General features: G+C 41.3%; 1 protein-coding gene across 1 annotated transcript; it reads left to right on the plus strand.

Moving 5' to 3' along the window:
• The first annotated feature begins 5,742 nt into the window (after positions 1 to 5,742).
• Positions 5,743 to 8,365, plus strand: LOC106573812 (Krueppel-like factor 2). The gene is made up of 3 exons (XM_014149159.2): positions 5,743 to 6,118; positions 6,407 to 7,334; positions 7,457 to 8,365. Exons 1-3 carry the CDS (start codon positions 6,041 to 6,043, stop codon positions 7,630 to 7,632), a joined length of 1,182 nt encoding a protein of 393 aa, XP_014004634.1. The 5' UTR covers positions 5,743 to 6,040; the 3' UTR covers positions 7,633 to 8,365.
• The last annotated feature ends 3,833 nt before the right edge of the window (positions 8,366 to 12,198 follow it).

Here is a 12,198-nt window from a genome sequence, read left to right on the forward strand (position 1 = left end):
GAAAGGAGGAAAGCCTGGATAAAAAGGAAAACCCGCCTCAATCTTCTGAAAACCTACAGTGCCTTCATAAAGTATTCATACCCCTTGACTTATTTCACATTTTGTAGTGTTACAGCCTGAATTTAAAATGGATTCAATATAAAATGTTTTACCCATCTACACACCATACCCCATAATGACAAAGTGAAAACATATTTCCAGAAATGTTTGTTAAATTTATTTAAAATGAAATACAGAAATATCTTATTTACATAAGTATTTACACCCCTGAATCAATACATTGTAGAAGTACCTTTGGCGACGGTAACAGCTTTGAGTCGTCTTGGGTATGTCTGTATCAGCTGTGCACGTCTGGATTTGGAGATTTTCTCCCATTCTTTCTTGCCAATTTTCTTAAGCTCTAAAATTAGATGGGGAGTGTCAGTGAACAGCAATATTCAAGTCTTTCATGGAGATTTTCAATGGAATTCAAGTCTGGGCTTTGGTTTGGCCACTCAAGGGATTTCACATAATTTTTCTGAAGCCATTCCAGCGCTGCTTTAGCAGTAAGCTTGGGGTCATTGTTTTGTTGGAACGTAAATCTTCGCCCCAGTCTAAGGTCGTTTGCACTCTTGAAGCAGGTTCTCATTACAGGATTGACCTATATTTGGCTCCATTCATTGTTCACTCTATCCTTACCAGTCTCCCAGTCCCTGCCGCTGAAAAGCATCTCCATAGCATGATGCTGCCACCACCATGCTTCATGGTAGGGATGGTGTTCGAAGGGTGATGAGCTGTGCAGTCTGTGGAGACTGTTGTTCTTCTGGCAGAGTCTGGGTAGTTCTATATTTTTTTCCTTTTCCCAATGATGGAGACCACTGTGCTCTTGGAAACTTTCAATACTCAAGAAATTGTTTTATACCCTACCCTTCATGGAGATCTATGGACAGTTCCTTGGACTTCATGGTATAGTTTTTGTTCTGACATGCACTGTCAACTGTGGGACCTTATATAGACAGGTGCGTTTCTTTCTAAACTCAGCAACAACAACAAAAATACTCTCACTGTCAACTGCGTTTATTTTAAGCAAACATGTGTAAATATTTGTATGAACAAAACGAGATTCAACAACTGAGACATAAACTGAACAAGTTCCACAGGCATGTGACTAATATTGTCTCCCTGAACAGAGGGGGGGGGGTCAAAATCAAAAGTAACAGTCAGTATCTGGTGTGGCCACCAGCTGCATTAAGTACTGCAGTACATCTCCTCCTCATGGACTGCACCAGATTTGCCAGTTCTTGCTGTGAGATGTTACCCCACTCTTCCACCAAGGCACCTGCAAGTTCCCGGATATTTCTGGGGGGAATGGCCCTAGCCCTCACCCTCCGATCCAACAGGTCCCAGACGTGCTCAATGGGATTGAGATCCGGGCTCTTCGCTGGCCATGGCAGAACACTGACAATCCTGTCTTGCAGGAAATCATGCACAGAATGAGCAGTATGGCTGGTGGCATTGTCATGCTGGCAGGTCATGTCAGGATGAGCCTGCAGGAAGGGTACCACATGAGGGAGGAGGATGTCTTCCCTGTAACACACAGCGTTGAGATTGCCTGCAATGACAACAAGCTCAGTCCGATGATGCTGTGACACACCGCCCCAGACCATGACTGACCCTCCACCTCCATATCGATCCCGCTCCAGAGTACAGGCCTCGGTGTAACGCTCATTCCTTCGACGATAAACGCGAATCCAACCATCACCCCTGGTGAGACAGAAAACCGCGACTCGTCAGTGAAGAGCATGTTTTGCCTGTCCTGTCTGGTCCAGCGACAGTGGGTTTGTGCCCATAGGCGACGTTGTTGCCGGTGATGTCTGGTGAGGAGCTGCCTTACAACGGGCCTACAAGTCCTCAGTCCAGCCTCTCCAGCCTATTGCGGACAGTCTGAGCACTGATGGAGGGATTGTGCGTTCCTGGTGTAACTCGGGCAGTTGTTGTTGCCATCCTGTACCTGTCCCGCAGGTATGATATTCGGAGGTACCGATCCTGTGCAGGTGTTGTTACAAGTGGTCTGCCACTGCAAGGATGATCAGCTGTCCGTCCTGTCCCTCTGTCTTAGGCGTCTCACAGTACGGACATTGCAATTTATTGTTCTGGCCACATCTGCAGTCCTCATGCCTCCTAGCAGCATGCTTAAGGCACATTCACGCAGATGAGCAGGGACCCTGGGCATCTTTATTTTGGTGTTTTTCAGAGTCAGGAGAAAGGCCTCTTTAGTGTCCTAAGTTTTCATAACTGTGACCTTAATTGCCTACCATCTGTAAGCTGTTAGTGTCTTAACGACCGTTCCACAGGTGCATGTTCATTAATTGTTCATGGTTCATTGAACAAGCATGGGAAACAGTGTTTTAACCCGTTACAATGAAGATCATTGAAGTTATTTGGATTTTTACTAATTATCTTTGAAAGACAGGGTCCTGAAAAAGGGACGTTTCTTTTTTTGATGAGTTTAAATCATGTCCAAACAATTGAATTGGCCACAGGTGGACTCCAATCAATTTGTAGTGATCTCTCAAGGATGATGAAAGTAATTTGGATGCACCTGGGCTCAATTTGGAATGTCATAACAAATTGGTATGAATACTAATGTAAATTAGATATTTCTGTATTCCATTTGCAAAAATGTCTAAAAACATGTTTTCACTTTGTCCTTATGGGGTATTGTGTGTAGATGGGTGAGACAAAAATAAATGTAATGATTTTTTAATTCAGGCTGTAACAAAACAAATGTGGAATAAGTCGAAGGGGTATGAATACTTTAAGACACTGTAACCCTGGGATAAAGTTGTATTTTTCAGCGGGACAATTACACATTTCTTTATGCCAAAGACACACTACAATGGCTTTCCAAGAGATGCTGAGTGTTCATGAGTGGTGCAGTCTCAATACTGACTTAAATTTGCTTGAAAATCAGAGACAAGGTTTGAATATTGCTTGCCCATGAATGACTCCCAACCAAATTTACTGAGCTTGAGAAATTTTGACAAAACCATTGGATAAATGTTCCTCTAAAAGTTTTTCAAAATGATTTACAGCTGTGATGACTACCAAAGGTGCTTCCACCAAGTATCACTAAGTGTGACGACATGTGTGACCACCAAGTGTGTTCCACCAAGTGTGACGACATATGCAATCAATACTTTTTTTATTCAATTTGGACAGTTTTCTATGTTTCTTTCACCTTGAAAATGTGCAGTATGTTGTGTAGATCAGTAGGAATAAAATTAAATGTATCCCCTTTTGAGATGTAATTTTAAGGCAGCAAAATGTGAGGACTGTGCAAGGAAAATGTGAAGATGGTTCATCAATGCACTCCTACTAATGCGGTGGGGACTGGAAGTGTAGAGAGAGGTAGATGTGTCTAAAGGTGCAGGTTTACTGGGAACCTTTAGAAATATCCTACAAAACTCAAGATGAGCAGAACAATGTTTCTAGAATCTAGCAAAAGCTCAATAAACCACAACTATGAAAATGCTGTCTAGGAAAAACCTATGTATTAGGTAGGTACAAATAAAGAAAACACATACATTTTTGTTTACTCCAGTCTATTCTAAAACATTGTTGCGACACCTAATAGAGTGATACAGTAGGTATGACATTCTTACTAATGATGTTGGAATGTCACACATGTACCTACAGCATATGCAAACCACATCATCCTCTCCAAATGCAATAATAATCTGTACTATATGTTCTTTCCTCAGGTCAAATAATATGGCCTATGGCCTGAGGAAAGAACACACTGTAAAGTACAGACTAAAGCCACACCCATGTTTCTTTATTTGTATGGTTGTTGTTCACAATATAATTTATATAATAAAAGTGTAACCGCTGCTCCTTCGTGCCACAATCAGATAATTTCTATATGTTTTTTAGATCTCTCATTTGTTGACAGACTTTATAAGGGTTTTCATGCATGGTTGACTAGGGGTGTTTAAACTGAGGAACAGAAGCAGTTACCATGTTTTGGTACCTGGTTTGCTGGGAACTCTTGAATAAATAAGAATAAAGTAATTTGCTAAAGACAAACTCTGAATTGCCAATCAGTTAAGCCAAGTTGTACTGGCACAAAGGAACCAAAATTAGCAGGAGCGCTTTGGCATTTTAATTGAGTCCTACAAGATAAACAGGCAAATAAAACTTTAAATGGCAGTGGTTACTTGTTGTAGACTTACGGCATTGGAAGGACCATATTTGGTTGGCTGATTAGGGAAACTCAGATTACTCATTACATGGCGTTTATGGTTTAGGTTTAGAGGGATGTGGATTATGTAAGAATGATGATAAGGTATTCATTTACTGACCTTCCTCAACTATTCACTGTAAACAGAAGAACAGATAAAAAGTCAGAATAGTTTTCACACATACACACAGTTAACATAGAACCAAAAACACATCCGCCCAATTGTGAGAAAGGAAAGGTATCATCCTGGTACACCTGCATGGATATGGATGTTACAATATACGTAACAAAACAATTATCTGCACTTAGCTGAAGACTGTTTTGCGAAACTGGCGCAAGAAACCCGATACCAATGTGAATACGTCGCTGGACAAAGCAAGCTCAGCAGCCGCTCATTCAGCCTCATTATTTGCACCTGAATGGGGCTTCATAGAGGTTAAATGCTTTATTAGCGCGTGTTTACGTGAGCGTTTGAAGAGGTGAAAAGTTTCTGATGAAGGCCTACCTGGCGCCTGGTGGCTGCGCCGTTTTGAAAAGCCTGCTGCGTTGGGTAACTGGGTTTATCACAGGCTGATAGTGATAGGCAAATGACCTGAGAAGACGGAGGAGTTGGTCAGGTGATGGGAAGCCAACTGATCTGCCAAATTAAAGGTATTATATATAGGCCTATGCGAAAAACGAATATGGGGTTATATTTTTATATATGTTTAATTTTTATATACTTTAAATGTGACTTTATGGAATAAAATGCAGTGTATTCATATTACAATGTTTAGTCTATTATCGATAACGCAAAACATTACCAATAGCCTATCCTGTAGGCCTTATCTCACGTGTTGTCCTATGTATGCTACTCGGAGAACATCCATGCATATGCAGCTTGGACATGTCTTTCATATGTGTATGGAGATAAAACATGAGTTTCGGTTTTTGTGTTTGTAGATTATATTGGTTGAACGATAAGATATTTAATATGATTTTCCTAATGTTAGCCTATATTGAAAGAAAAGCTGTGCTTAATATTCTATCCAAATGGGTAACTGTCTCTAGTGTTCATCTTTTGGTTACCTTACCATATTCGTGACACATGCGTTTACATTTCACTACTCTGATTATTACCTATGCATAGTCACTTTACACTTACCTACATGTAGATATTACCTCAATTATATCGACTAACCCGTACCCCTGCACATTCTCTCGGTGTCGGTACCCCTTGTATATAGCCCCGTTATTCTTATTTTGTGTTACTTTTTCCCCTTGAGTTTATATAGCATTTTTTCCCCAACTTTTTTTCTAACTCGGCATTGTTGGTTAAGGGCTCGTAAGTAAGCATTTCACCTGTTGTATTCGGCGCATAATCTTTTATTTTATTGTCATCATGTGTTAATTGTTCACTAGATGATGTTCTGCAAGGGGCGGTCTTTGCCTAGCGCGTCATTACGTGTTATACTTGTTTAACTCGTTTCTATGCAGGAAGGGGCGTGTGTATTTGTGGCTTTAAGACTTTAAAGCTCGCACGAGCGCATGAGGGAAAGCAAAGAGACTGCAAGGCTCACTGGCTTTATATAGCTGCGTGTTTCCTCCGCTTCGTACAATAGGTCCAGCTTTTCAGCTACAATATTTATAAGGTATAGGAACTCCTACCAATCAAACTTGCACATGACACTGAAACACTATTTCAAGTGAGGAGATATAGTGATTTACTACAACAACTAGTTTCTCGTGTGGACTCTACATCGCTTTTGCTGATATTCATAGACAGAAAGAACGTTTTTTATTCAAGAAAAAAAAGAATTTATTTTGTCATTACAACGTATGGAAATGTCCTTAACCGGGACCATTTTACCATCCATCGCTACATTTGCGAACCAAAAGGAAAAATACTGGGAATATGTAAGTATATTGGTTGATGTATTTAGAGATTTTTGGGGTTGTTTTACCTGTAGTTGATAAATGAATCTAGTATATATGTCGTGTAGTTAGAATAAAGCAATAGCATTTCAGTCCAGATGTAGAGTGAACCCATATGTTGTATCAGTTAGGCTTCTAACTTATTATTTGGTTACATATTGCTTTTACAGTTTTTTTATGTAACAAATATTAATGTTCCATTTTATTGTACAGAGTGTTTTTTGTTTTTTTACATGAACTTTTCACTAATGACATATTGTACTATTTCAGAGGTGGAAGGGCGAGATGGACAGGTCGGTTCATTCCAGCTGTGCCGTGGCTGAGGGCATGGACATCTGCATGGGCATAAAAGACGAAGAGGAGCTAGATAAGTTCCTGGATCTGGAGTTTATTCTCTCTAACTCCACTGGCACAGACAACAATCCATCCTCCGGGACGGAGGGAGAGTACAGGCTAGCAGAGCAGAACAACATGTATCACTCCGTGATGCAGTCTACCTACACGGTGCCCGAGATAAACATTCCACCTCCACCGTACAACAGCCTGATGGCTGAGCTCCTGCGCAATGAGCTTGACAGCAGCTTCTGCCACCAGCCCTCTGGCAACAGCGTCCATGGGAGATTTCTAGTCAGTTCGTCTGCTTTCCCAAATCAGGACTTTCCAGACAACATTAAGGTCGAGCAATCCATGGACAGTTACCGACCAGTTATGGAAATGGTCCCTCAGAGCTGCCCAAAAATCAAGCAGGAGGGGAACGTTTCGTGCATGATGTCCTTCGAGCATCCGAGACTAGCCAGCTCTCCGCAGGCTGCGGGGAACATGACACCACCTCTCAGCCCAGACGACCTGATGAGCTCCGAGTGTCAGACCCAGATGTGCCACTCCATGACTTTCCCCCAGAGCTACCGCTCCGCAGCGGGCTACCCTCACTCCCATCCGCCCCCACAGATGCAGGTCTCGTACCAGAGCGCACACCAGTTCGGGATGTACGAAGACGGAATGGGTATACAGCACACCAATCAGAGAGCGCTGCTCACTCCACCGTCCTCTCCGTTGGAGATGATGGACTCAAAGCCAAAGAGGGGTCGGCGTTCCTGGCCAAGGAAGCGCACAGCGAGTCACACTTGCACTTTCGCTGGATGCGCGAAAACCTACACCAAGAGCTCGCACTTGAAAGCGCACCACAGAACGCACACAGGTAAAGAACATTCCTCAATGCATTTATGCTTATTGGAAACTATAAATATTTGGCTATATGTTGCAAATGGCTGTATTTTCTGTCAGTATACTCATGGTATTTTCCCCTTTGTCGTTCAACAGGAGAGAAACCATACCATTGCAGTTGGGAGGGTTGTGGCTGGAAGTTCGCCCGCTCCGACGAGCTGACGCGCCATTTCCGTAAGCACACTGGACACAGGCCGTTCCAGTGCCACCTGTGCGAGCGCGCCTTCTCCAGGTCCGACCACCTCGCGCTGCACATGAAGCGACACATGTGAGAAATCACATACGATTGAGGACTTTGCTAAATGAATCAAGAAAGATATCTCCAAAATATCTATTTTGTATTTTTGTTTGTTTATTTAACGTTTTGGAGGAATAGGAAAACAGCATTTGAAAATAAAACATCGTCAAAGGAATTCTATATACAAATACTATTTTAAAAATATGTAGCTGGTACTACTTTGTTATTTTTTATCGAATAATATTTTGTAAAAGGCTTTAAAAAGTGCATTACACGGAGTTGGCATTTGTGAATTCAAGTCAACATATCAGGTTGGCTCTAAGTACACCCCTGACAACTGGAATCTAACGATAACATTGTTTAACATGATGTGTTTTGATATTCAAGATAGTGCCTTCTATTATATGCATCCTACGAGTGCCATATTTTCTACTGGCAAAAAAGAAGTTTATCTATGTGTTATAACTGTAAACAGCACATGAAATAAGCTTTAAGACAATGTTTTGATCTAAAACTGCCTTTCAGTCTTCAGAGGCTTGAATTGAATGTTCTGTGTGTGCATTTACCTGTTGAATAACATTTAATGTCAGGGTCTTTAAAACTATGGAAATAAGAGTAACCATCTCAACATGACAAAGGGCTAAAAGTCTTGTGACTTAATGTTCTTTTTGGTTTTCTGAGTAAATGTATTATTGGCATGTAAATATGTTTTATATAATGTAAATAGTTTATTTTAATGTACATATTAAACTAATTGAACAACATAATTCTTGACTTTGAGTACAATCCTTGTGTCTTTGGAAAATGGAGCAGCCCTGACATCTGTGTATCATCATCACACCATACTGTAACATCACACCAGTCATAAACTCTTCAACAATACATCCATATCTTTACATCAACCATGAGCCAGCTATCCTGCAGCACCAGTTCAGGCCTGAGCAGTTTATAATATGATTTCTGAGTGCAGTGTTTTCCAGCTGTCACAGGGCCACTGCCAGAGTCTTGCGGCTCATGCAGCCTATAAATACAAACATTACATTTACATAATTATAGAGATTCAATATAGATGTCCCCTCTCTGGGTCTGGGCACAGGGGCACACCGCACTGAAAGAGAGAGGAATCCTGGTCGCTGCCTCAATGACAAGACCCAATGGGACAGGATGGAAAGTTCAGTGGGGATGATAAGAGAGAGTGACACGAAGGTTATATGTCTGGTAGCCTGGATTTGAGTCTCACAATGAATGTATTCTATAAAATCAAAGCTTTCACTTCAAGTAGTCCCCTGGGTTAGGTTCTATTGTCTTGTTACTTCAATGTTCATAAAGCATGAAACAGTATTAAACAGCTATCACCTAAACATGGTTGCATATTCTTAAAAGTGCATTTTTAGGTCGGTATGCTACCCAACAACAAAGCACCTCCACTGTGGAAGGAGAAAGGTGTTAAAAGAAGAGGCTCAGAAAACCAATATTTTATCCATGATCCATCTCTTAATCAGGGGCCTAAAGTTAGGTGTAGTAGCCTTCAGAATAAACTCCTATTCACTGTGTTAGGGGCCTAATTATGGAATTTGGCTACTGTATGTGTAAAAACAGACAGAGAGTGGGAGAAAGAGAGAGCGAGAGAGAGAATTCCCTGTGTTATGGGCCTAATTATGTACTTTGGCTACTGTATGTGTAAAAACTGAGCGAGAGAGAGAGCGAGCGAGAGAGGAGAAAGGGTCCACCTTTGTGAACTCTGAAAGCTCACAACAATGTCTCTACATTGGCTCAATGGGGAAGCATAAAAGAGGACCCTTTTCTTAAAGTGTTATAACTTTTTAGGGACCGCATCATCTTCTGGATGCCCCTGCCAGTTTAGAGAAAAGAGGAAATAAGAATGCCCCTATGAATAGCCCATATACTCAAGTGAAAAATGGAACATTCTCATTTCACTTTTTGCTCTTCGTGTAATAATAACTTCTGGAAGAGAGTGTGGGAAGATTGAACCATGAGTTAGGGCTCAGCGGTAATATCATATGGTTTATCCATTCAGTCAGCCATGCCTGTCTGTCTATAAACAAAACAGATAGCATGTTTTCGGCATGCATTCATTGCTATCTGGTTTCCCCTTTAGAAGTCTCAAATTACAGGCTTTACTAAATGTTTACATTTATACCTCATCACACATGCAGCACAGTAATTCAGAATAATCTCTGAATCTGAACGATAGCCCTCTGCTCCAGTTTCAACCGAAGATTATCTGTATTCCTAGTATGAAACCATTCATAATCATAACACGCAGCATTCGCTGGCTCTTTGCCATGGCACACCTGAAACTCCATGACAGAGATCAAAAATACCATTAACAGAGCCAAGACAACCAAATGCTGCTCTACCTACTTTATTTGTGAATTAAGAGGGTGTATAAATGCTGTAAATCTAGTGTCAAGGACTGTTCTTAAAGGTCACTGGAGGTGATTATCATAGTTTGGGGACTAATGTCAACATGATATAAGCAAGATATCTCTTAAAGTTACCATCTTTATATGCAAATGTATCTAGGCCTATTCACATTTCTTTAATATTAGGTATACTTTAGTCTGAAGTGAGCACTTTCTTCAGGTCAGAGAAACTATCCTTATCAAGCAGAAATACATTACACAGAGTATCTTCAAAAACAACAGCATAATTTTAAACAATTCTACAAGGACGGTTACATAAAAAGGCAATAAAGAAGTAAGTCCATAGAGAGAACATGGAGAAGACAGCTTTTTAAAGCTCTACAGTACAAGCTAGATACGTATGTTTGAGTTTTATATGAATTCTCTGAAAGAGGTGAAAGAGTATTAACTGCTGAAAATCAAGGGAGCAGTTCAGTGTGTGTGTGTGTGTGTGTGTGTGTGTGTGTGTGTGTGTGTGTGTGGAGATCACTATCACAGTTGGCCCCCAATGGGCAACAGAACACACACAAATCCCCAAATTTCAGTTTCCAGTAATAACGCTCAACAGGATATTCACCAAGACTTTGAGAGACACAAACAAGCCTGCCCTCCATATTCAATGTACAGCCCCAACATCTCATACTAAGATCTTGTCTGAGTCAAATGTATAACATTGATTATACCAGGAAAGAGTTGGTCTCCTAGACTTCACGGCAGCCAGAAGCCAATTACCATGTGTGGGAAAAGTGGGAATGTCATGGGATGAGTACACCATCTACTGGAGCTGTTTGGAAGCTCCTCAGTGGAAGACACTCATCTGGTCTATGGATGAACAACATGGATTAACATCGGTACTGGCTAAATACAGTCCTATGTAGAATGATACTGTGTGTGGAGTGAAAGAGTGGGGTCCTTTCCCAGCAGACACATGGTGAGCACTGTACCACTATGCACTTGAGGCCGGAAATACACAACTCAATTTCTAAGGCACTTGATATATACAGCATATTTTTGTTCATTGATACATATGTTAATGTCTCGGTTCATTTCGGGAAAAACACTTAATGACATAAAAACATCCATACCAACATCAACTTTGTTGTATATTTACCATACAAAAACCATCTCCCCTCCCCAGCTGTATGTAGCCCTAGTACTGCTTCAGTGCATACCACAATATATATTTCTCAAAGATAAGCATCAGACTAATGGTGAATTATATGGTGTAACAGAGTACCAGAGAGGGTCCATCTGGACTGTTTTAGTCAGCATTCCTCCCCTGACAGTCAGTCCTATTGGAAAATATGAACACTTTCCCCCGGTCTGTACCACGACATTCCTGGGTCAGCCAGGCCAGGCAGCCCTGCTCTAGAGCAGCAAGTCCCACTCCTTCCCTCACCAACAGCTGATTAAATAGACTGGGCCAACGGGACAGGGTCTGCTGCACCTCACGTCCAGGGCTGATTATTTATTAACTATGGCAGATTTGTTAAAGGAGAGGGGGTTCTCTTAACTGTTTTCCTAGGCTTTTCTAGCATTGGGGCGGCAGGTAGCCTAGTGGTTAGAGAGTTGGGCCAGTAACCGAAAGGTTGCTAGATCGAATCCCTGGGCTGACAAGGTAAAAATCAGTCGTTCTGCCCCTGAACAAGGCAGTTAACCCACTGTCCCTAGGCTGTCATTGTTCTTAACTGACTTGCCTAGTTAAATAAAGGTTCAATTAAATTCTAGCTCTTGGAGCTAAGGCTGAATGGACCCCCAACTCCCCTAAAAGTGTGTGTGTGTGTGCACGCACATGTGGAGTGTAAGCATTCTCCAACATCATGAAGCATTAAACTAGCACTGGAGACCCACCATAGCTGGCAAGGGATATCCCATTATTTCCAGAAATTCTCTTTAAAGAGGGGGTAGCACAATTGTCCTGGTGAAAACACGTGCTGAAATATGCTGCTAGTGACAACATGACTACATGTGCAACCTTTCTGCTCATAACATGTCAAGTTCTTGTTAAGAAAACATGTCAATTCAGTCACTCTTTGAAAAGGTAAAAGACAACACTAGTAAATACCCCAAAAAGAATGCACAAATATGGATACAAATATTGGAGGGGCAATTTGTGAGACGAGCATATCTTCAATACGTCTCCATGTCCCATTTTCCTCCTTAAAGGCAAACAG

The sequence above is a fragment of the Salmo salar genome, chromosome ssa16 (assembly GCF_905237065.1).
Source record: "Salmo salar chromosome ssa16, Ssal_v3.1, whole genome shotgun sequence".
Lineage (NCBI taxonomy): Eukaryota > Metazoa > Chordata > Actinopteri > Salmoniformes > Salmonidae > Salmo > Salmo salar.

Bases quoted from the DNA above. Each gene is read 5' to 3' on its own strand.
- LOC106573812 (XM_014149159.2), top strand. From the start codon at position 6,041: ATGGAAATGTCCTTAACCGGGACCATTTTACCATCCATCGCTACATTT. The intron at 6,119-6,406 runs GTAAGTATATTG...GTACTATTTCAG, and splicing joins AGGAAAAATACTGGGAATAT to AGGTGGAAGGGCGAGATGGA. The intron at 7,335-7,456 runs GTAAAGAACATT...GTCGTTCAACAG, and splicing joins GCACCACAGAACGCACACAG to GAGAGAAACCATACCATTGC.